General features: G+C 45.5%; 1 protein-coding gene across 2 annotated transcripts in view; it reads right to left on the bottom strand.

The window, feature by feature from the left end:
* LOC147703626 (zinc-binding protein A33-like) overlaps nt 1–25,166 on the bottom strand; it is a 231,186-nt gene that overhangs the window by 92,040 nt on the left and 113,980 nt on the right. For both annotated transcript variants that reach the window (XM_086931967.1, XM_086931966.1), the window contains exon 5: nt 23,019–23,252. In XM_086931967.1, the coding sequence (XP_086788093.1) occupies nt 23,019–23,252 (234 nt within the window). The remainder of the gene's footprint in view (nt 1–23,018; nt 23,253–25,166) is intronic.

Here is a 25,166-nt window from a genome sequence, read left to right on the forward strand (position 1 = left end):
ACATTTTTTGTAAAATGGAATTGCGACAATAAAACTCATGGCATTGGCTAATAGATAAAACTTCATAATGTACAAAAGATTTAAAAGCCAATAAATAATTTAAATTATAATACCATTAAAAATTGTCCACAAAAGGTACTCGCTTGTATATGTTCTTCAAGCATAAATTGAATAAAGAGTACACAACACTTTTGTAAAACGGGCCAAATTGTCATGGTTACCCTTAAAGTGCATTGTTGGTAAGAGGTTATACTGCCCAAGTGGGCTGTCATATACGGAATTCCACAATCATCAATTATTTGTGCAAAATACGCAATAGTTCATGCATCTACATGTAAATGGCTGTAAACTGCTACATTAAAGTGAAAAGTGCAAAAAGAAAAGATAAATCATTATTCTTAAATAAAGTTATAAAAGTGGGTCAAAAAACGAGGTTCCAGGGTTCATATAATTTACATGGCTAAAAGATTTCTGGTTGTTAGTTATCGCAGGACTAAACCATGTTCATTTAAGGACAGTGTACAGATTGTAAAACAGCAAGGGTGTTCAAAAGAAGTTATAGATGAGTATAGCAATCCTCTCCCATATTGAGACAATGAGGTGCTTTAGTATCGAGAGATATTATATAACAGGTCTCCAACTTTCTTAATAAGGCCTCTCTATCGCCACCTCTTCTTTGGGGGGGATGCAATCTATAACAAAGTATTTTAGAGCAGAGGCATCTTTCCCATGCATTAATTCAAAATGCCTAGCTACTGGATATGTAGGATCAGCATGTGTTATTGCACGAAGATGTTGTAAGATCCGCTTATGAACCTGCGGTCTTGTGCTGCCTACATATCTGAGCCCGCATGGGCATTCCAAAACATAGACCGCAAACTCTGTTTTGCAGTTTAGTTTTTGTTTGATTTTAATGGGGGTAGGGGATAAAGGTGTAACTACCTCACACTTACTCACCCCATGTTTGCATGCCTTGCACGTAGAACATCGCAAGAATCCCTTGCTGTCGTCTAGCCATGTTGATGTGATTACTTCTGGGCTACTGGATACCAAGCTATCCTTCATAGATCGTGCTTTCCGGTATGTAATACTAGGGTATTTGGGCATAGTGGCACCTAGAATAGGATCATTCGAAATCAATGACCAATTGTCCTTAACAATTTTCTGAATCATCCTATGCTGATTGCTGAACCCAATAATCAGTCTAGTTTCCTCATCAGGTCCACTAATAGAAACGGCAGGTTCATTAGAATCTCCTAAGCCTAGGAGTTCTAGCCTGTTCAATTTGTTGGCCCTAGTAATGGCATTATCTACAATAGCTGGTTTATAGCCACGCTGAAGAAAACGTTCCCTACATTGTAGCTGAGCCACACGGCATTGCTCTTCACTGCTGCATATTCTTCTGACACGCAGCATCTCCCCGTAGGGGATGCTGCGTATCAGATGTGCAGGATGATGGCTATCCGCATGCAACAGTGTGTTCCCTGCCGTGGGTTTGCGGTACAGTTTAGTTTGGAGAGTGTCTCCCTGAACATATATCTCAACATCCAAGAAGATGACTGATTGAGCACTGATGGTGCTAGTGAGCTGGATATTGAGATTGTTGTTGTTAAGTATTTGTATACAATCTCTCACCTCAGTCTCAGTCCCATCCCAAACAAAAAACCAATCAATGTATCTAGAGCAGAGTTTCACCTTTGTACTCATGATGACAGAATGTTCCCCCATTAGGACCTGCTCCTCCCAGTACCCCATGTGCAGACAGGCGTAACTGGGAGAGAAGCAGGCCCCCATGGCTACACCTCTGGTCTGAAGAAACAATTGTTTGGCAAATAAAAAGATATTGTTCTCCAAGCACATTGAGATCATTTCTATCAGCATTTGCGAGTGTTCATTAAAGCAAGCTTCCCTTTTTCCCAGGAAGTGTCTGATAGCTTTTAGTCCATCTTGATGGAATATGCTGGTGTAAAGCGAGGTGACATCCATAGACACCAGCATATAGGTCGAATTCCATCTGAAATCAATGAGCTTTTTAATGAGATCAGTTGTATCCAATACAAAGGAAGGCAAACTTCTCACATGATCTTGAAGAAAGAAGTCAATGTATTTGCTCACATTCTCCAATACTGTTGCACGCAGAGATAATAGGTCTGCCCGGTGGTTGATCATAGTTCTTGTGGACCTTGGGGATGAAATAAATCACCGGTGTGACAGGATGTTCATTTTTCAAAAATTTATACTCCTCCATGGTCAGCAACCCTTTACTTCGCCAGGCAGACAATTTACTGTATATCGCATTTTTCGCTGCAATAGCATCCTGCATGGTTACACGTTTGTAACAGTCCTTGTCATTTAATTGTTTGTGAGCTTCTTCCAAATACATCTTTCGTGGCCACAATACCACATTGCCCCCCTTGTCTGATTGTCTGATGACTAGATGTTGGTTTGCCTTAAGTTTCTTAATAAGCTTATGATATTCAGCATCCTTATGATTGTACCGTTTATTAGAATGTGAGATTGTTATTTGTAAATCCTTCAACTGGGAATTCACACGTTCATGGAAAATATCAACATTGTCCTTGGCCATGAGGGGACAAAACTTTGATTTCGGTTTGAATGGTGTCTGACAAATCCTAGGAAGAGGTTCACCTCCCAATGCATTTTGACTTTCTGTTGAGGCTTGCTCTTCTTGTTGTAGTGATAACAACTCTTGAGTTAACGCTGCTCCTAAAACCACTGTATCATCAAGGCCAGAATTCACTGTAAGGTCTGAGATTGACCCTTGGGTGCCCACATTGTTGGATGCGTTTCCCATGCGATTAGCAAAATGCTTGCGTAGTTTAAGTTTACGCGTAAATTTGAACATATCAACTCTGGTTGTGGCATAGTCGAAATCTCCTCAGGGACTATATGATAGTCCCAAGGATAGGATTGATGTTTCTTTAGGCGTTAATTCAATATCGGTCACGTTGATTACCGAGTGTGTGTTGCTATCAGGAATGGAAGTCAAATTCACTGCTGTGGTTGAGGTGCTGGCGTTTTGTTCCATTGCCATCTGGTTCGCGGCTTCCTTTGCTTTCCTCCTGTTGGTACGGCGTTTGTGGCTTTTGCGCCTCTCGGCGCGCTTCCTGTTTGCACGCTTACGCCGGCAGCCGCTGTCCCAGACCGCAGAGTTGACTTGCGGTCCTGTTGTACCACTTCCATTTCTTCCCCTGGGGTATATTTGCGAAACCCCGACCTCAGTTGTCTTCTTGTTTCATTGTCAGATTCGCTTTCTGGCTGTGAGCTGTCCCCCGAGACAGAAGACACCTCTGTTTGTCCTGTAGTAGCCCTTGTGCTTTGGTTGGTGTTAGCGATAGATTCATTGATATTACGACGCTGTTTGATATTATCGTATTTCTTTGCGAACGCAAATATCTGTCCGTTTTCATAGTCTAATCTATCGCGTTGGAACTTATACGCCTTTCGTTTTTTGATAATGTCCTCTTCACGTTTTAGGCGTGCATTCATTTCCTCTCGGTATTTTATAATTTCCGGAGAGGGAGGGAATTTATCAATTTCAGCATTAAGTTGCGTTATTTCCTCTAGCAGCTTAAGCCGGTCACTTTCGGCGTATTGAATGAGAATACTCATGAGACGTTTGGAGATATATAGATATATAGATATATAGATATATAGATATATATAGATATATGACATTACCTTATTTATGTACCGGGACTCCCACCCTGACGAAGGGGAATGATTCAGGCATGTGAATCTATGAAAGATTCCCCTAATACTGGATAAGCAGAAGTCCTCATATCTACCCCCTCCGCATGGGACAACACCTGATAGCCCACTGCTCTCGGCAACCTTTCCAAACCTCAGATCACGTCTGGACTGGAGAGGGGACTGAAGACTCCCCTTCTGTTACCTAGACCTGGGGAGAGCACCTGCACCAAAGACTGAACTGTCCATGCTGCTTTGGGTGAATCAAGGAAGGACTGTGCCTGTTGTGCCCGGGTAATAGTAAAGTTTTCCCAGACAGAAAAGTGGAATCCAAGAATCAGTTGGATGACTTTCCAATACAGCTTCAGGGACAGTTAAAAAGTAGCCTTTGCAAATTTGGTCGTCACAAGTGCTGGTATGCCACGGACTGCCGAAGTGCAGCCCAGTAGACCGAACCCAGCCAAAGTCTCCCCCAACGTGTTTGTTGACAGACACCCATGGACCAGATCAGCATCTTAAGCATCCTGTATCCCTTGCATCATGGACTACTTCATTGAGGTCTATGGAGGCTCACTCAAAGCCTGAAACTGTATTAGAGACTGCAAGGTAACGGTCCTGCTTACTGGCCTCCCCCGACTTGGAGTTGGTTGCCCAAAGTGAGCCAGAGAAGTGAACCAGACTGATAGTGTCATGTTGGTCTGAAAATTGTAGGGGTGCATCATAATCAGATATTCAGCACCCGCATATTTAGAGTATTGTATTCATGTGTAGTCAATTGGACACACAGTACTAAAATAGCATATGTTAAAGTGGATAGAAATGTAATTGTGTTATTCATGCAGATCAATGTCGTGTTTTATCAAAATTATGTTTTAGATGCATAATTAGTTCGAGTGTAAAGTGATGCATTAGATTTAAAAGTGTACCCTATTAAAGTCTGCACATCTAGTTTGCTTATTATTTATGTAGAAATAATGAAGCAATGCCTATGAAGTGATTTAGAAATGTATGTGTAAACGCCTACGTTGATTCTCTATGCTTTGCAATGTGAAGGCCTGTTTGTGATTTATGTTAGCTGAATTGCAGGTCTGAAATTTATTTTTCCTTGGGAAAGGGTTGTCCACAGAAAGAAGGTACAGAAGATTGTGTGCATGCAAGGTTGTTTTGCTCACATGTTTCCTGTTGCAGGTGCAATGACATACATCTCGTTAGGCAGAATGACCCTTTGTTTTAGGAGTTGGGACGTTTAGAGAAGCTGCCATGGTAGTGCCCAGGAATGCAGATATGATACTTTTGTCAGAGAAGGTGCCTGGGACCCAAGGACGACCAAACTGTTTTTAGATGAAGTCGAAGTTTTGATCGAAAGTTACAGAAGGTAGACCTGGCTGAAGGGGCGTGAGAAGGGCGTGTTTTACTGTTCTGTGATTTTGTATTTGGGACAGTGCCCCGCGGGAGGAGAGTTAGTTCAAGGCAGACGAAGGAGAGACCGTATGAGGCAGGAGGGAGACAGGATGAGTTTGGGAATCAGTGAAACAGAGCAAGGAAAGGAGGATCTTGGAACGAGCTCAGTAGCTTTTGGCTACTTACCTATGCAAGTGAGTGAACTTCTAAGGAAGACATCACTACTGACAGTATTGTTCCCGGGCATGAGAAAAAAAGTAAGTAGGGATGTCATCTTAGTAATAGATTAGGGATTCCTCACTCGGACGCCACTTTCACCACCGTGTTACTTTGATCCAGCCTGCTGTGAGCCGCTGCTGCTCGCCGGACCCGCTCCGTGGGTCCCGCTTCGCGGACTTACAGCGGCTGCCAATCTACTCCAAGGGGCTTCACCCGTTGACCGGCAGGGCTGCGAGGGTAGAGCGGGTGGACTCCACGGACCAGGAGTCCCCGCGCGCCCGTTTCCAGCTGGGCTCCTCTCCCTGCCGGCACCGCCCCCATCACAGCAAGTTTAAAGAGGCTGCCAAACCTACCCACGGCGGATTCCTCACTCGGACGCCACTTTCACCACCGTGTTACTTTGATCCAGCCTGCTGTGAGCCGCTGCTGTGAGCCGGACCCGCTCCGCGGGTCCCGCTTCGCGGACTTACAGCGGCTGCCAATCTACTCCAAGGGGCTTCACCCGTTGACCGGCAGGACTGCAAGGGTAGAGCGGGTGGACTCCATGGACCAGGAGTCCCCGCGCGCCCGTTTCCAGCTGGGCTCCTCTCCCTGCCGGCACCGCCCACTTGGTGACCTTTGTGAAGCTACAAAAAGGAGTTAACATCCCCGCTGCGCGGGAGCGCGCGGGAGGGCGCCCGGAGAAGCCCAGGACAAGGGCGGGACCGTCTGTGGCCGTCCAGGGCCGCAGGAGGCTGGGCTGGGCCAGGTCACTTACATCTTGCTTGTTGTATGCTTTGTTTTAGTATCTTTGCACTGTGTATAGCTAGCAGTGGTTTTCCAGTGACTACACCAAGCGCTTTTAATCTGGACATTTCACCTTTAACATGAGTCACTCTGCTCCGCCCGGTGTGAGTGTCTCTGTTCTGGGTCCCTTAGATAAATTCTTTAAGAAATCCGCCAAGGAGGTAGATATGGACTTACTTCTTGCTGAAAGACGAGCAGAGTGTCTACGCTCAATTGAGCAGTTAAAGATAGCTTAACTTTTCTGTTCGAGGTTAATGAGTTCCCGGATCCAAATAGGAACTGTAGTTGTGTTTAATGCTTTTAGAGCTTATGATCATTTTGATGCAGTCGGATGAGACTCCTGCATAGGATTAGGTTTGCATTAGTACCAATCTATTTTCTTAACCTCGTATTGAGGTGCTTGTATGTTCAGTTGTTTTTGGCTTTTAAGAAATTCTCAAATGTTATTCCGTAGCCAGTGATCCTTTGAATTGGTCATTTGGAAATTTTACAAATGCAAAACCTTTCCCCTTTACACTTTCTAGCAGGAAAAAAGATCTTAACAGATGAGATAAGAATTTAGCATTTAACACAAATTTGCAAAAGTTGCCAAAGTGACCTCTATCCGCAGTAGTTGACATTGAGTGCAAGCAGTGATTTACGATTAACTTAAAAGTTAATCTCTGGAACCCTTCAATGATTGTTCGTTTTGGTGTATAAAAGAACTAAAAATAGGATCTTTCATAAAGTGGTGTTATATTTCCTTTCCATTGAGTATCTGACCAGTTCAGATGAATTCATGCATACTGCTATGTCATGAGCAGTCTATCTGGGGCACTGTGGTGGTTTAGATACTCATTCATGGGAAAATGCACTGGTTTGTAGAAGGCAATGAGGACATCACTTCTAGATTTTACAGGGGACGACTTTGAATATGCACTTCTGATCTTCACAGGCAACTTCATCAGTTACCAAAAACCTTCAGTGAATATATGCAGCTCTTTTTTTTTGGAAAACCTTTGATACTTCAACCAGTTACAAATATGGGCCTACAACCACCAGGGCCGGCCGCTAATCAGTTGCATCACAACAAGTCAGTTAGGACAAGACTCAGCTGCCCGGGAAGCGAATGTACCACAACCTCAATTAAAACTGGCTATAGAGCATACCAGGCGATTGACAGGATTCTAAAGGCTCCATTTACAATATAAAAATAGAAGGATCAGGTGCCATACAATATCACAAAGTCGCATAATGGGCGGACAAAATAGTAGGATTTCCACAATTAGATCGATCTCATTTAAGACAGTGGCGCTAAGGCATACAATTCAGGATAAACAAGCATACAATCACAGGTCGCACCAGTTAAGCGCCTGCCCAATGATACTAAAATACAGTGAAAAGTATAGGCACAGATAAAAAAAAGTCGATAATTGACAGAAGAGTGGACCCACTACGCGGACCCGAAAAAGGAAGAAGCGAAAGAAAAGGCAAAAGGAAGGATATGTAAGAAAAAAGGCCATAGAAACAATAAGGGAAAACAAAATTCCCCTCCCAACCCCCCACCCTGCACCCCTGCAGAGGACTACGGCCTACCCCCTAGCAGCGTGCCTGTCGCCCCAAATAACTGAAACCCAAAATATAGGAAGAACAAAGAAAGAAAGAAGAACTAAACCCATACCCTAAAAGTAGAAATGGAGGAGGGCTTCATCGTACGCATTCCCGGTCTCTCCTCACCGCCTTAACAAAGAATCCCCCACAAAGCTGACACAATTGAGCAGAACAAAATAGAAAAGTACACCAGAGGAAACTATAAACCCCGCCCGGTCTCCGTTGACTTAGTAAAGCAATCCAGTTACTGATGAAACCATAGTGTGAAACCCCAAACAGTCTCAGCCCGATCAAATTCGCTGATTCCCTCCGATAAGTAGAGCCCCATCGTCAAATTGTCAAAATATACACCAAAGTTGCCGAAATATGGTCTGTTAGATGGAGAAAGGATGGCAAATCCCAAAGGAGACGGCCGGTTCCAGCGATGCCCCTCCCCGACTCCCAAGGCCAGACCCTGTCCCATCCACCATCTTATTAACCAGCTGGGAAGGGGGTGCAACACAATCCAACACAGTTCACAGTTCCGACCAAAAGTTTCCAGAATGGGAACAGCAGTTAAATTTTCCGCCGGCTGCAAAACTAAAGATTCCGACCATATAGTTGAAACGCCGATCTCAGCATGTTCGATCAGTTCCACTTCTGTGGGGGCAGGCACAGCTCCAAGCACCGGGTCTGAATGCACCGCTGGGGTGTCTGTTGGGAGTTGAGCTGGCCGCCGGGTCCCGGGCAACGAGTCAGGTCCGGTCCCGACCCTCTAATGCCATCCGCTGCTGACATAGGATTCCAGACCTGGGCCTCCATAGTCACCTGAAGTGCCTAGAGGGCTGCCAGCACTGACTGCAATGACGGGCTGCACTTAACCCGCTCCGCCGGGTTCCGCATAGCATCAGCCATAGTGATCCCCACGGAGAGTCCCCTCCCCGGGGGAAGATTAGTCGAAGCAGGAATGAACCGTGAGGGACAGATAGTCAACATGCGCCAGTGCACGCCAAGTCTCCAACCCAAAGGCACTGGCGATGCAAACGCTAGGTCTCCGGGTCAGGGACCCCCGCAACACTGCCTCGTGCGTCACTCGTCTCCTCACCTCCGATACGGGACCAGGCAGCAGATCGGCAGCAAAGCAATCCAAAAGATGTTGAAAGTTCCATGGACCGGACCCTGCCGCCCTCACCGGTCCGCTGTTCAACTAGGACCCAGCTGGACCAGCACTCGAGACCCCGGCTTCCAGACTGGGTTAGGCCTCAAATCAAACCTAGACATTACTCCACAAGGTCGGAAAAGTCTCAGGATCGCTCCATCGGACTGCAGATTAGTTAATATACAGGGATATGGGGCAGGAAATCAGGATACATGACAGGATCTTCATGCGAAAGACGGAGGTCAGCGGAGCCGGGAGACTATGCGGCCATCTTGCTTGCTGTCGTAGCTCCTCCTCCCAATATATGCAGTTCTTAATGGTTCACTCAAAACAAACTTTGAAGTGTGAAATCCAGATATTAAATGTCTTATTTGTATTTCTTTATTGTATTTTCTACCCACAGGGTTTGGATAAAAGACTCTTACAAGCACAATGCCTTGTGTGCTGCTTGAACCACGCCCAGTGTTGGAAGCATGCATTCTGCCTACCTCTCAATATGATTCATCAGGCAAAATATGGATACAGTGAAACTGGCAACAGGATGATACAGCAATTAACAAGGGTGAGTCTACATTTACACAATCAACTCTTGAAGAGCACTGCCCTCAAAGCGCCAATTGCCTAAGGATTTTCAATAGCCCAGAGATGGTTTCACGACATACTTCGAGATACTGATCCACAGGGCCTTAATGACAAGTTGAGATAACGTATGCCCTCTGATACAATGGGCCACAGAAGATTTTGGATGCTGGACAGCATTTCAACAGTCCATTTTGTGGACAGAGTCCAAGTAGCGAAGATGACAGAAGTGCAGTGTATACATTATATATTTGCAATGCCATCCCAAAGCATACCTCGGACCACAACAGAGATCAATTCTTTGATTAATAAGTAAATAAAGTGTACTGCAAACCCAGATACAAGGTGAGCAAGTTCTATACCACAAAGGATGCTGGTGGTCTGCAACTCCCCAACATAGAATCATTATTTAGCCAGCTATCTAGCCGACATGGCCCTCTTGCTCCTGTTATGCTAAACCAAACCTCTCAGTTTGATTTGAAGAGAGTCAATTGGATCCTAAATGAAGGAGCAAAGTATTAACCAAGTGATGCATGCCGGCGCCAGCCTGGCAGACTGCTCAAACATCTAGAAACAGACAGAGCTACATGCACTGTTAGACTTGGCATCTTTTGGCGTGTTTCCCCTGACTTTGCTTTCCGACCTCCTGGTTTTGACTTGGTTTTTGCAGGTGTAATGATTTTGCGCACTTTCCTCACTGCTGTCCAGTGAGGAAGTGCAAGTGCTCCTGTATAAAATGTGTTATGGATTGGTATTTCCATGATTGGCATATTTGATTTATGTGTCAGTCCCTAGTAAAGTGCACTGCGCGTGCCAGGGCCGATAAATCAAAAGCGGTTGGTGGGCTGCTGCACTGGATTAAGCCACCCACACAAACAACCTGTAAAGTGCATCTCTGGCTTGCCATCGCAGACCATGTGCGCAGCCTGGGGCGGTCATGTCGACTTGGCAAGTGCACATACTTGCAAGTCCCTAAACCTTCCCTTTTCTACATGTGAGTTGCCCCTAAGGTAGGGCCAAAGAACCCCCATGGGCAGGGTGCATTGTATGTACAAGTTAGGACATGCCGTGGTGTGTGGCATGTCCTGGTAGTAAATTACAGCCTACTTAGTTTTTCACTATTGCAAGGCTACCTGTTCCCTGTAGACCAGAATGGGCAGTTTGATCAGTACATCCTATGATCCTAACTGACTCAGGGAACATGATAGAAATTCGAGTTTAGTATGCCTGAACTCAGAATGATCAAATACATCTTTTAGTGAAGGTGGTTTTAATATTCTGGGTTTGAAAATACCACTTTTAGAAAGTAGGTGTTTTCTAACCTAACCATCCAGCCCACCTCTGCTAGCTTGTGAATTAGCTGTCTGTGAGTGGCAGGGGCTGGGGAGACTCCAGGAGACCGGGTGAGTCCGCAGGGCTGACTAGGCACATCTACACATAGATGGGTGGGAGGAGTAACATCTTTGTCTGAATAGGGCTGGGCTCGCCTTCCACAATGCAGGCTCCACCTACGGTGGGGTGTCCGAGGACCCTGACCCACACTGACAAAGGAAGAATGTGCACCCTGGCAGAATGCACCCCAAACTGGTTTGAACTAGGTCTAGGCCCCTCTGCCTTCAGAGAACAAAAGGAATTGCTGGTATAAATATTGGGGCCCAGACCCAAAGACTTTAGAACTTGATTGAATTAAGGAACCTGCCAAGAAGAGCTGGAAGAGCTGCCAGGAGAAGTACTGCCCCTTTGCTGTGTCGTTGCTTTGTTGGGTTGGCCTGCAGCTGCTGCTTCTGCCTTGGGTAGTGAAATGACTGGACTGAACTTTCCCTACTTGTGCTGAGTATCGCCAAGGGCTTGAGGTAGAGCTTGCCCCCTGTTCAAGAAGTTTCAGGAACTTCAAGGCCGACGCAGTCTGACGCCGTTCCGGACAACGTGTCCTGAAGGCACAGCAGAGCGCACCGCAACCCTGGTCTCACCGAAGACAACTGCTGACGCCGCCATGGAGCCGCTGCTCGCACTGTGACCTGTGGGCACTGCACTCCGCACCGCTTCACGACGACGCCTTGGTATTCCAGATGACGCTGGTCCACACCAGACCAGTCACCGCTGCTTGCACCGTGGTTCGGAGGCACGGCTTGTAAAGTTATGCGACGCACCGCCCTCATTCCATACAGCAACCTTGGCCTGCCAATGCCGGTGACATTGACTCCAGTGGTCAGCCGACTACACCGCTTCAGCAACAGCGACGCTGCTGCTACTGCACTGACCTGCCAGCACCATGATGAGCACTGCCTTCATCTCACACCGCGACCCTGGTCTCACCAACGACGCCATCTGAGGCCGCCAAAGAGCTGAGGAAATAGAAATTTTACGTGGCCAGTGTGTCCCCTACATGCACCCGATGTATGTACATATACCCCATGTATGTCCATGGCACCATGTAATTCCTCTCATGCCTGTAATAATAATGCCTCTGCATTTCCGTCCAATGTTAGCATGTCAGTTACCAGGCCCTCCATGAAAGAAACGTTAATTCTGCACTGAGGCCTATGTTTCCAATGCATTTACATGGTGCACGTTTAAAAGTCGAGATGAACTCGTTTTTGTGGCTCAGCTGAGCCAGGACCCTAATTCAGGCTCCATGCCTCCTGAAATTCTGAAAACTGCACGTTAGCTATGCATCCCTGACCTCTCACATACTTCCTGCTCAGCCGAGAGGTGCCCAGCTAGGCCTGCCAAGACAGTATTTTGCCTACAGTTATCTGCTCTGCTCCACAGAAACACATTCCTGCTTAATGAAAAGGGTAAACCTATTCCGCCTGCAGAAGATAGGGCCTAGCCTTTCTGTCTCCATTCAAGTGATTTACAGAACTCGCATCCATAGAAGGCCCATGGCCCCCGCAATGCACTAAGAAATATATGCACACATTAGCATTTAGTGATGAGCAGCCTCTGCTCGAGCGACCTTTACTTCAGACAATACATCCCCCAAACTCAAGATATCAGATAATACCAGAGGTGCAGGTCGTCCTGACATTCAAGACTCCTCTACTAGCACGAAAGTCAGCTCCCCCCAGTTACACGTCAATTCCACGTCATGATCAAGTTTGCGCACAAGTAGGGTAAAGGTTCCTGCTGACCATGCAGACCCCCTCCATGTATTCACCCACCTATGACACATCTATGACTCATCAAGTAAACACCCACGTGTACACGCCCTTTTCACGCCCATGTGCTCATCTTTCACTTGCTCCGCCTGGAGCGCTCCGCCTTCTCTATGCAAGTTAATGTACGTTTTAACTATATATAATGTGTTCTGTGAATAAAGATTCAGATGACAATCCTTCCTGATCCCTAGTGGTGATGGAACCCGATTCTCCCTTAACTCGAGTTACTGAATTAAAGCCCTTCTGAATCGGACACCACGGACTCTGCCTCTCATATGCATGATCCTTGTTAATGTATAGAAATTCTGACTGGGTAATTATTTACCACATAATCTGGCGCCCGAATAGGGAAAAGTCCCCTTCCCCACGCGCCGGAGATGTAGGTCCAGCCCCCTGCCCCCTTCTACAGCCGTGACGGACTTCAAGTGTACACGACAGCGGGACTTCCTGCCTACTCCCTCAGGCCAACGGAGGAGACTGAGACTGCGACCAGGCATCCACACGAGGCTGTGAGGATTGCGGACCATCCCAACCAGAGTCCAAGCCAAGAGAGCAAGGTCTGAGGTATCACGAGGCCCACCTGTTCCGAGGCGCATGAGCAGCAGCAGCAGCGGTCACGCAGTATCGAGTTTCCGAGGCCTTCAGTTCTGCTTCCCGGTGAGTACCGTTATTGGGAACGCATAGAGACGGGTTCATTTATTTGAGCCCGGTAAAGACGGGTCTGGGTACACAGGCACGGTAAAGACGCGTCTCTTCACGAGACCGGTATGATTGTACTGTTTTGCAGTACATAAAGTAAACAGTTTTTCAGGTTTATGTTTTATTCATGTACTAGTTAGGATGTATCTGTTTTTAATGTTTTAATGTTGTAGTGTGAATGGTTGTTTTCAGTCTATTCTTGTGTATATTGTGCTTTTGTTAAAGTTAGTTCTAACATGCCATTGTTTTCGAAACTACGTCAGATAGGGACTAGGAAAGGGATACTCGAAGAGTCAGTTTCCGTCCCGCCTAGAGACACCTGGTCATTTTATGTACCAGAAACATGGGCTAGATGCCATACTGTTTTTAGACTTATGGGTAGATTACACGCAGGATCTAGGAGAAATATAGATGGCCTGCCTCAGGAACATGGGATGCTGAATGCATCATGAGAGTAGAGGAAGCACTGTGGAAAAAGAAAGCTAGACAGTCCCAGAAAGATGCCATTGAGTTATGGCGTAAAGAAGCGCATAGGAGAACAGAGAAAGAATTCCACAAAGCAGAGAGAAGTAAAGAGGCAGCAGAAAAAGCCAGAGAAAAAGAACTAAAGGAAGAGGGGGAACGGGTTAAGGCAGAACAAGCAGATCGAGAAAGAAATGCCCTTATCAAAGGTATGTATCCCGTCCTCGCTGAAGGACTAGCTAAAGTGACCCCCTCCGAAGTACCTGGTAGTTTGCCGCCACCACTGATTCCGACTAAAGTACATAGGCATAAACAGACAGAAGCTGAGGCTTTTATTTCTTCCTATCTAGCGGAGCCTGCTCCGGATTATGTTAACGCAGTTCTCCCTGCTCCTGTCCCCCCAGTCAACAATCCTTTTCTCCCTCTCCCCCCATCACAGGATCAGCTTACACAACTGCCTCCTCCACCGACCGTGAAAGACGACTTCGGCCAAGGCGCAGCGGGAGGGGGGCCACCAGCATCACCACAAACATCCCGAACATTGCAAGGGTTAGGACTAGAACGAACGCCACAAATGACAGCATCACCCTATAAGCATAATGTAACGATTACACATTGTATATATGATCCAGTACCAGGTGTGGGTCCAATGCTCATGTACTCACTACAACTAAGACGCGCTGCAGAGTATTTGATTCCATTACCAGGCATGAAGGAAAAATTAGACAAAATATACAATTTCATTAGAACGGGGGAGGGACCCGAGAGTATAGAAGAGGCCATGGAACAAAGAAAAGTAGGTTAAAATATACTTTTACGTTTTTTGATTAACTGTCTGATCAGGGAACAAGACCAGCCAGACAAAGGAGTAACTAGAGGTATGACTGTTTGGAGTGACAACATAGCTGCTGGTAAACATGATACAGTGGGAAAGACAGAATGCATGTGCAAGAAAATACGAAAAGAAATTCTAAACTTACACAGGAAAGAGTCTGACGAGAAGGAGGGTTCAGCATCAGATGATGCTGAGCTTGAAACTGAGGAAATGGGAAAAATAAATTATTTAGGCAGAGCACGACAGTTTGACAGGCCTAAGTGCCTCGACTACTGCAAACAGGGACCTCCTATAAAAGAAAGGTATTCTCTCGAAAATCTATTCCAAGCTACTGAGAACGCACTGAAAAGACGAGTTGAGTGCGATAGACCCCACACCGTACATGAACAAGAATTAGCACGATCAGCCGTTCAAAAGGGCACGGCACCTGTTAAAGGGAACTGTAATTATTGCAAGCAACCAGGTCACTATGTAAACGAATGTGCCGTCCTGAAACACAATATAGCTACTGGCAAGACAAAAGAAAGACCGCATCCTCCCAGACAGAATAGCACCCCACAGAACACGCAACAGACAGTAGCTCTACCGCAACCAATAGCTGCCACACAACATGTCACGCAACAAATGTACCAGTACGCACAGTCAGACTATCCAGAATATCAACAATACTCATGAAATAGCCTAGAGAGGGAGGTTGGCTTGCCCCTTATTGAGGTTCCTGTAGATCAAGAAGGTCCCTATGTACATAGTCGTGTATTGGGAAAAGACAGAAAGTTTGATTGACACAGGGGCGAGCAGAACTACCATCAGTAATGACGAAGTTCCAGGGGCACCCCTCTCAGGCTCACAGAATATTTCCCTGGGATTTTCAGGAAAGCCTATTGTTAACGAAGTGTCAAAGCCAGTTTCCCTAGGCGTTGGTCCATTGTCCCGTACCACAGACTTGTTACTTACTAAGTCATGTCCAGAAAATTTGCTTGGTATAAAGACATTGAAAGAACTAGGAGCAGTTATTTGTTGTTCTCCGGAAGGAGGGCGATTGTTTTTACGTGATTTTAAAGGACATTATGTGTTGAGAGATTTTGATCCCAGACTCCAGAATGTACCACAGCATTTATGGGCACGAGGTCCGACTGATGTAGGTTATATGCACATTACGCCACACCGTGTCACTCTCAAACCAGGAGTAGTACTGCCACGAATCCGACAATACAAGTTACCACCTGATGCCGTAGTAGCATTACTGAAAATTGTTGACGAACTCATTGCACAAGGGGTGGTAGTAGAAACTGACTCAAATGTATGTAATTCACCGGTCATACCTATTCTTAAACGAACAGACCCTAATGCACCACCAGTCTACAGACTAGTGATTGACCTTCGAGAACTGAACAAATGCATAATTCCCCAATACCCAGTGGTCCCAGACTTTCTTCATTACTGACTGCAATTGATTCCGAAGCGACGTTCTTTACTGTAATCCATGTGAAGAACGCCTTCTTTAGTGTCCCAATCCATCCAGAGAGCCAATACCTCTTCGGATTCTGTTTAAATGGACGCAGCTTTAAAATTACGAGAGCTCCGCAAGGTTTCACAGAAAGTCCTAGTATTTACAGCCAAGCATTGAAAAGACAACTAGACAGTATTCACATGCCTGCCAACACCGCACTGCTCCAATATGTAGACGATATCCTGATCGCAGCACGAACAGAAACAGACTGCGAACAAGCATCACTGACAGTCTTATACTTTCTGGCAGACAAGGGGCACAAAGTGTCCCCTTCTAAGTTGCAATTCTGTGCACAGCAAGTGGTGTACCTTGGACACTTGCTGTCCAAGAGGGGTAGACAGCTGACACAAGACCGTATTCAGTTAATTGCCAATCTTTCACAGCCCAAGACACAAAAGGAAGTACGGGCCTTCATTGGTCTCACTTCTTACTGCAGACAATGGATTCCCCAGTATGCATATCTAGCTAAACCACTCATACAGCTAACACAGGAGGCAGCGTCTTCGACTGTCCTCCCTTGGACACAGGAACATACACTTGCATTTGAAGAATTGAAAAAAGCTCTATGTCAAGCACCAGTTTTAGCGACTCCTTGTTACAGCAAGCCTTTTACGCTTTTTGTCACAGAACGAGACGGAACAGCATTGTCTGTCCTTACACAAGATCAGGCAGGAAAACACAAGCCTTGTGCTTATTTTTCTAGTACATTGGATCCAGTGGCCCAGGCTCTGCCTGCGTGCCTGAAATCAGTTGCAGCAACAGCCCAAGCAATAAGACAGAGTGATTCCATAGTGTTAGGACACCCGCTGACAGTACAGGTTCCACATTCCGTGGAAGTTCTCTTGAACAGAACACAGACACAACATCTGACCGTAGCGAGACTGACAGGATATGAACTGACATTATTTCAGCCACACATAGAGATCAGAGGATGCAATATTCTCAACCCTGCTACACTCTTGCCCTCAAGCACAGCAGACACTGCACCACATGACTGTGTGGAAGTAATTAATACAGTGACGAAGCCAAGACAAGACTTGACAGACATTGCCTGACCTGACACTTTATGTGGATGGTTCATGCATGAGAACGAGCACAGGAGAGTTAGTGGCCGCATATGCTGTGACCACTGATACTGAAGTCATAGAGACACAAAGAATTGACACATTGTCAGCCCAAGCAGCAGAGCTCATCGCTCTGACACAAGCCTGCATACGAGCCAAGAACTTGAAAGTAAACATATACAGATTCACAGTACGCTTTCGGAGTCGTTCATGACTTCGGGGTGTTATGGCAGGAGAGAGGTTTCCTGACCTCTCATGGGGCCAAAATTCAGCATGGCCCCCTTATTCGGGCTCTGTTAGAAGCTATACACTTGCCTACAGCCATAGCCATCATGAAATGCAAAGCACATACGAAAGTCACTGACACCATTTCCCAGGGTAACGACCTGGCAGATCGGACAGCTAAACTTACAGCGCAGACTCCAACAGAAACTCCAACAGACACGACGAAGACAAAAGTACCATCACTGACAAACTGCATGACAGTCGGGGATCCCTCACAAGATGTACTAGACACAGACACATGCCACTCCAGACGAAATAAAGAAATGGACTGAACAAGGAGGGGTCCAGACTGACCAGGGTTGAATGACTAAAAGCAAAGCCACATGGTTTCTTCCTGACTATGGTTCAAGTCATCATAAACACAGCACATAGTCCAGCACACTTAGGAGAAAAGGCTATGTTAGACAGTTTACAGAATATTTGGTTCAACAAGCACCTGCATGCAGCAGCAAAACAGAAAGTGCGTACCTGCATGATCTGTTGTCAGTTCAATCCAGGCAAAGGCATTCCAGTGGAACAAGGTGGATTTCATCCTCCTGACCACCCTTTTGAAGTCCTTCAGATGGATTATATCCAGATGGACAGATGTCGAGGATATAAATATGTCCTAGTAGTTGTATGTGCACTATCTAGATGGACAGAAGCGTACCCAGTCCGAGATTACACTGCTGTAACCACTGCCAGGCAGTTGGTTCGAGAGTTCTTTCCGCGTTATGGATTGCCCAGTGTCGTGTACTCAGATAACGGTCAGCCATTCTCCTCTGAATTAATGAAACAAGCATCTCTTCTGTTAGGGTACCAGTGGAAGTTCCATTGTGTACGACACCCAGAGGCAGCCGGACTTGTAGAGAGGCACAACCAAACACTTAAGACAAAATTAGCGAAAGTCTGTGCAGAAAAAGGCGTGGATTGGATGGTAGCCTTGCCGGTTGCCCTCTTTTACATGCGTATGGTAGCTCATTCCAGAACAGGACTGTCCCCTTACGAGGTGGTTTTTGGTAGACCACCGAATATGTGGGGTACGCCTATGCCAAAGAAAATTACCGATGTTGACAGTAATATGCTGACAGATTACCTGGCTTCCTTGATGTCTGCACTCCTCTCTTGTCGTTCACAGGTTGCAGCCGCCTTCCCCGACAACACCCAAGTTAAAGAACACTCCATCGTTCCTGGAGATAGTGTTGGTGCGGAACTTTGATCATTCAAGTCCTCTCGAGCCCCGCTGGCGAGCACCGAAGTTAGTACTGCTTACAACGAGGACTGCCGTCAAGGTCGAAGGAAGAAAGGGCTGGATTCATGCCCAACACGTCAAAAAATTCCATGGAACTGTGATCGAAACTAAGGACTTCCCCGAAACCAGTGACTCAAAGCCCCCTTTGCTAGAAAAGACTCCGCCACAGGAGTATAGGTCAAAGTTACGGTCTAGTAAGTCAGACGGCGTTTAATTGTTTAAGTCCTTCCTGTGGTGAATCGGTTAGACAGGTTCCTGACATGTATAAGATCGTAGACCAGAATAGTAGACAGAGAGATAAGAAAGAGAAATACTGCAAAACCTTACGCAGCAGATGTATAGTAACTCTGATTATTATGTTTCTTCTAAGTATATCGATTATATGTATCAGCTTGACGCTACATGTTTTCTTTCCCCCTATTGCTTCACATATACACTCTTCCTTCAATGACACTATAGAGCACACATTCAGTGATCTGCCACCCCATGAACTGTCATATCGACTAGCACTGCGCAACAATACTTTTATCCAAATGTTGCACCATTCTCATCAGGCCAGCAATGTAACGAATTGTTGGGTATGTGGCCGACTCCCACCTTATCAGAAAACGAAGGGAGTTTTGCCCCTCTTTCCTTTCCGGTTCTCGCACAATGGTTCGTGCGGAGCATGGTTTGCTTTAATGTCATCACAAGTCAGAAAGTTCACAGATTCCCAGATTGAATGGATCTGGGGAGACTTGAATATAGTAATGAATAAGGCATGTTTCCCAGACAAATATGGTTTTCCCCAAAGGAAAGGAACCGATCTAGAAAAGGAGGTGTACGAACAAGGAAATGCTTCCCTTAACCTCATGATTCTGAATGTCCAGTCCGAGACAAATACAGGTCCACCGTTCTTGTCAGTCTTACCAGTAAAGGGTGAATTATGTGTTAGAAAGAAAGGGTCCGTGCATTTAGGACAGTGCTTGTAATACTGTAGTCGAGTTCAACGATAAAGGAAAGTCTACTTTCAAAGCTTCCCGCCATTCTTATTTCATTTGCGGTCAGACAGCCTATGTACGTCTGCCCTTAGACTGGGGTGGAAAGTGTTATATAGCGTTCCTACTGCCACCCGTTTTTCTAGCCCCATCCCAATATCATCGAGATTCACGACTAGTACATGTTAGACACATGAGGGAGACTGATTCCCCAGTAGTTGATTAGACTGAGACAGCTTGGGAGCAATATAAAGATTTCATTAAAGGATACTTCTGGTTCATAGGTCCCGTCCAAAACAGTAAACTCATACGCAGGTTAACAAGAACCTTGGAAGCAGTAGTGAATGAGACTACTTCTGCTTTAGGAAACTTGACGGAGGAGCAGTCAGCTATGAGACTTGTTGTTCTTCAGAATCGCCTTGTTCTTGACGTCATCCTGGCAGATAGGGGCGGGGCTTGTAGAGTGATCGGCTCCAGTTGTTGCGTGCTTATTCCTAATAACGCGCCATCCGTGTATGAAGCAATAACAAGGCTCCACAAGATAGCTCATGAAATGCATCAAGACCCATGGTCTTGGTCCGGTTGGCTCTGGAGTGTAATATCAGGATGGGGTTGGACAGTGTTGTCATTCCTAGGACTGATACTGCTCATAATATTCAGTTGCTGTCTGTCTGCAATGTGGACCAGCGATTTGCGGCTTGTGTGCCACTGCCTGTATTCCCCATCCACGTATACAAAAGTAAAAAGACGAGCAAATGATGCTGTATGATCAGATATATGGTATCATGAATATCGATGTGTCCTGAAGGGCACAGTAGGGGACAAGGAGGGAATGAGGAAATAGAAATTTTACGTGGCCAGTTTGTCCCCTACATGCACCCTATGTATGTACATATACCCCATGTATGTCCATGGCACCATGTAATTCCTCTCATGCCTGTAATAATAATGCCTCTGCATTTCCATCCAATGTTAGCATGTCAGTTACCAGGCCCTCCATGAAAGAAACGTTAATTCTGCACTGAGGCCTATGTTTCCAATGCATTTACATGGTGCACGTTTAAAAGTCGAGATGAACTCGTTTTTGTGGCTCAGCTGAGCCAGGACCCTAATTCGGGCTCTATGCCTCCTGAAATTCTGAAAACTGCAGTTTAGCTATGCATCCCTGACCTCTCACATACTTCCTGCTCAGCCGAGAGGTGCCCAGCTAGGCCTGCCAAGACAGTATTTTGCCTACAGTTATCTGCTCTGCTCCACAGAAACACATTCCTGCTTAATGAAAAGGGTAAACATATTCCGCCTGCAGAAGATAGGGCCTAGCCTTTCTGTCTCCATTCAAGTGATTTACAGAACTCGCATCCATAGAAGGCCCATGGCCCCCGCAATGCACTAAGAAATATATGCACACATTAGCATTTAGTGATGAGCAGCCTCTGCTCGAGCGACCTTTACTTCAGACAATACATCCCCCGAACTCAAGATATCAGATAATACCAGAGGTGCAGGTCGTCCTGACATTCAAGACTCCTCTACTAGCACGAAAGTCAGCTCCCCCCAGCTTCCCCCAGTTACACGTCAATTCCACGTCATGATCAAGTTTGCACACAAGTAGGGTAAAGGTTCCTGCTGACCATGCAGACCCCCTCCATGTATCCACCCACCTGACACATCTATGACTCATCAAGTAAACACCCACGTGTACACGCCCTTTTCACGCCCATGTGCTCTTATCTCTTTCACTTGCTCCGCCTGGAGCGCTCCGCCTTCTCTATGCAAGTTAATGTACGTTTTAACTATATATAATGTGTTCTGTGAATAAAGATTCAGATGACGATCCTTCCTGATCCCTAGTGGTGATGGAACCCGATTCTCCCTTAACTCGAGTTACTGAATTAAAGCCCTTCTGAATCGGACACCACGGACTCTGCCTCTCATTATATGCATGATCCTTGTTAATGTATAGAAATTCTGACTGGGTAATTATTTATTTACCACAGAGCCGCTGCTCGTACCGCGACCTGAGGGCACCGCACGCAAAACCGCTGCCCTTTGCACCGCAGCACCCGACGCCTGCCGATGCCAGCGCTCCTGATCCATCACAGAGAAGATCGACCTGCAACAGGCATGACAATGAGAGGTCATCGACGACCTGCATCTCTGAAAGGTACTGTTGGCAGGTCTTCCAGACCATGCAGCTGACCCGCGATGCTGTGGTCAGTTAAAACTGTTTGGATTTGTTTGTTCATGATGTCGTGATCGCTCCGTCCGGGCTAGCGACATCAAGGAACTGTGTTTTCAACGTATCTTGGAAAGTTAGACATCTTGCAACGCATCCATTTTAAAAGTACTGTACTGTGGATTTTTATCGTATTTGGGCTTTTTTAAGTATATAAAATATTGGATATTTTTCAAAACTTGTGTGGTGTCCGTTTGTAGTGTTACACTGTATTACTGTTGGTTATGTGCAAATGCTTTACACACTGCCTCTGAGATAAGCCTGATTGCTCATGCCAAGCTACCAAGGGGGTGAGCAGGGGTTATTTTAGGAGTGAAACTCCCTTATCCTGACTAGAATGGTGGTACTGCCTTGCTTTGGTGCAAACCTTAGCCAACCAGAAACCCCATTTCTAACATACACCTTTAAGAAGAAGCTACTACTAACAAAGAAACCTTTTGGAAAGAGTGGGTAATCGTTGGAGTCCATACTACAGAAGACACTTCACACAACAGATTTCAATGATTTCAGACCAGCAGAAGAACAGGATTGTGGCAGGGCACGAACACGCAAAATACAAACTTAACAAATGACTAATTGAAATGATATTGGGACACTTCGTAAGGAAACTTAAAAAAAGGGTGCACAACAATGATAACTGAATGGAATATTCCAATATTGTATTGTAATTTTTATATAGCGCATACTACCCCTGCAGAAGGATCAAAGTGCTTTTTCGGCGAGTAGCACACTACTCTGGAACCCATAAAGGATTAGTGTTGAATTAGTTAGTATATTGATATATGAAAGTAATTTAAGTGGTAGATAGGTTAGTCAGTTATTTGGATTCAGGAGGATAGCAGAGGGCTAGAAGACGGGAAAAGGTTTGCATTTATGGAGCGCTTGTTACCTTTAAGCCTTTCAAATAAACAGTTTCCCCAATATATGTGAGAATTGGGGCTAGGGTACATCTCACAGGATAGTGAATACATTCTGGAAAAGAAACATTTTGCAAGGGTTACTTTAATTCTGGGAAAATCTCAGACCTATCTGAACTGCAGTATGGACATCCGTGATACTTAACAGCACTGTAAAATGACATGTGCATGATCGCTCACTACAGTTAGTTAAAATGAAAGTAGATTCTTTACTTACGTTAAGAAACTCAAAAGGGTCCTGTTCTTTAAGCCTCATCTGGACAACATCCCAGACGTCCTGAACTTGATTGCGGTCTTCTTTAAGCTTGGTCAGGTTTTCCACCATCTGCTTCTGGGCCACTTTATTTTGGAACGCAAGCTTATTTAATGCCGCCAACTTCTGGTTCTCAAGAGGCCTGAGGTACTTCTTAAAGCACGAGGAGATACTGGTCTGAGTGTCACTCTCCTCCCTCTAGAACAAAAATGTTGGACAAATTCAGGCCCGCACACCAACTGGACACAATTTATTACATTCTTCACACCCTTTCTTCTTTATTTAAAGCACTTTTACAGAACGTTCATCCTACTGACGCGCACAAACTAAGACCAACATTAGCTATTAACAGGGGGAATGTGCATGAAGACTGTCAGTGCTTAATTTGTACAAGAATGAGCGTGTGCCCAAATTTCTGCTCGGAAGGCTGCGCCCGGTGCAATTAAATATTACCTTGCTGAATAACAGAGCTGCACAGTCTGGTAGTGAATTAAGGCATGAAGTAGGTTTCAGACACCTCCTATCCCTTTCTCACTTTTGCAGTTTCCTGCTTTCTCCTTTTGAAACAGGGGTTCCGTCTTTTTACGCAGTCTTTCTGCTTTGTGTGGCCCCTCCCCTCTCCATAAATGTTTGATGTGGAAAAATAAGTGCGGCTGTCCCCCGCTGGCTAAAATTAAAAACTGCAGTCAGTGTTTAAGGAATTTCATAAAACTGTTTAGAATGCAGGTGAATGAGGATTAAGGAATTACCCAATTGTTAGCACTTTAAATTGAACTGGCGTTCTTGCTGGAACCTAGTGTAAAGAGTACAGATCAAACATTGACTTTTTTGACTGCAGATTAATTTGGTAGCCAAGTTCTGGATCAGCTGGAGGCCATCAAGAAGCTTTTCTGTTTGCCCATAATTAATATGGTTACCCTAGTTAACCGGAGACTGAATACATGCACTGGATACAGGAATCTGAAGGTGGGGTGCACAGAAGGGAAGATTCAGGTGAAAGAAACCTAAGCTGGATCAAGAGGCCGTCCGAGCTTCAAGGAAAAGGTTATGGTCAAGGTGGAGGCCAAGATTCGGTACTGATCTTGATGGGCTGGGTTGACCAGATTCTCAAGGTCAATATTATCTAATACCGCATATTGAAGCCCGGAAACATTCCCCTCAAGTGACAGTTTGAGAACATTTGCTTACCTTCGCCATTGTGCTTATGTCCAGCAGTTGAAGTGTGCATAATGATAATTTCTCCCCATGCCACTGTACCTCTTTGGAAAGGTCAAAAAACACAACTGGGTGCCATTTGCACATGTGGAGAACTGGACTCCAACAGCAGACTTCAGACTCGCCAAACCGGGAGAAACTAAGATTTAAGGCAAACCTAGTCACAAGAGGTAGAGGAAAAGTGAATACGGACACTACCAGTATTTAATTTAGTAGGAGCTGTTGGTCAATAGCTTTTAGAGACAGACAGGCCCAACCAGATTAAAGCTTGGGCACTCACTGCCATCTACCTCCCATAATAGGGCATCTAAAATAAACAGTAAACCTAGATTCTATAGGTGAAAATCTGTATTGATTCGAAAGGTGGAGACTAGGTAGAACTCAATTTTCTTAAAATCTGTGGCATCACTTTCTTTGAAAGTAAATTAGCTATCCATGGCAAGGAAAAAAAAAAGATTGAAAATTAAGATCCTTTAGATCAAGCTGCCTTTTTGTATTATTTTTGTGAAACAGTTGATGAGCATGTAACAACTCCTGTAGAATGAAAGTTAGACAGCAAGTCAATTATGGGAAAGTACAAACCCCATCCATTACCAACTGATTGTGGGGTCAGATATATTTCACATAGATTTCCATAGGCACAATATTCTGCAAAAAGACCGTTGAGGCACGAATGTCCCTGGACCCTCCTACTAGCCCTACCCCTAGCCTGCCTCCAGTCTCCCTGTATTGGATCCAGCTACTGCACATGCTCGTACTTACGAGGGCATGCCTGCTCTGACACCTCAGGTTCTGCCAGCGGACAACAGCCCAAGTCGTTCTTCCAGTCCAGGATAAAGAGGGGTCTACTCAATTCCCTGACCCCCTCCCACCCCATGTTTTTGCAGTGTTTTATTT

The sequence above is a fragment of the Lissotriton vulgaris genome, chromosome 7 (assembly GCF_964263255.1).
Source record: "Lissotriton vulgaris chromosome 7, aLisVul1.2, whole genome shotgun sequence".
NCBI lineage: Eukaryota > Metazoa > Chordata > Amphibia > Caudata > Salamandridae > Lissotriton > Lissotriton vulgaris.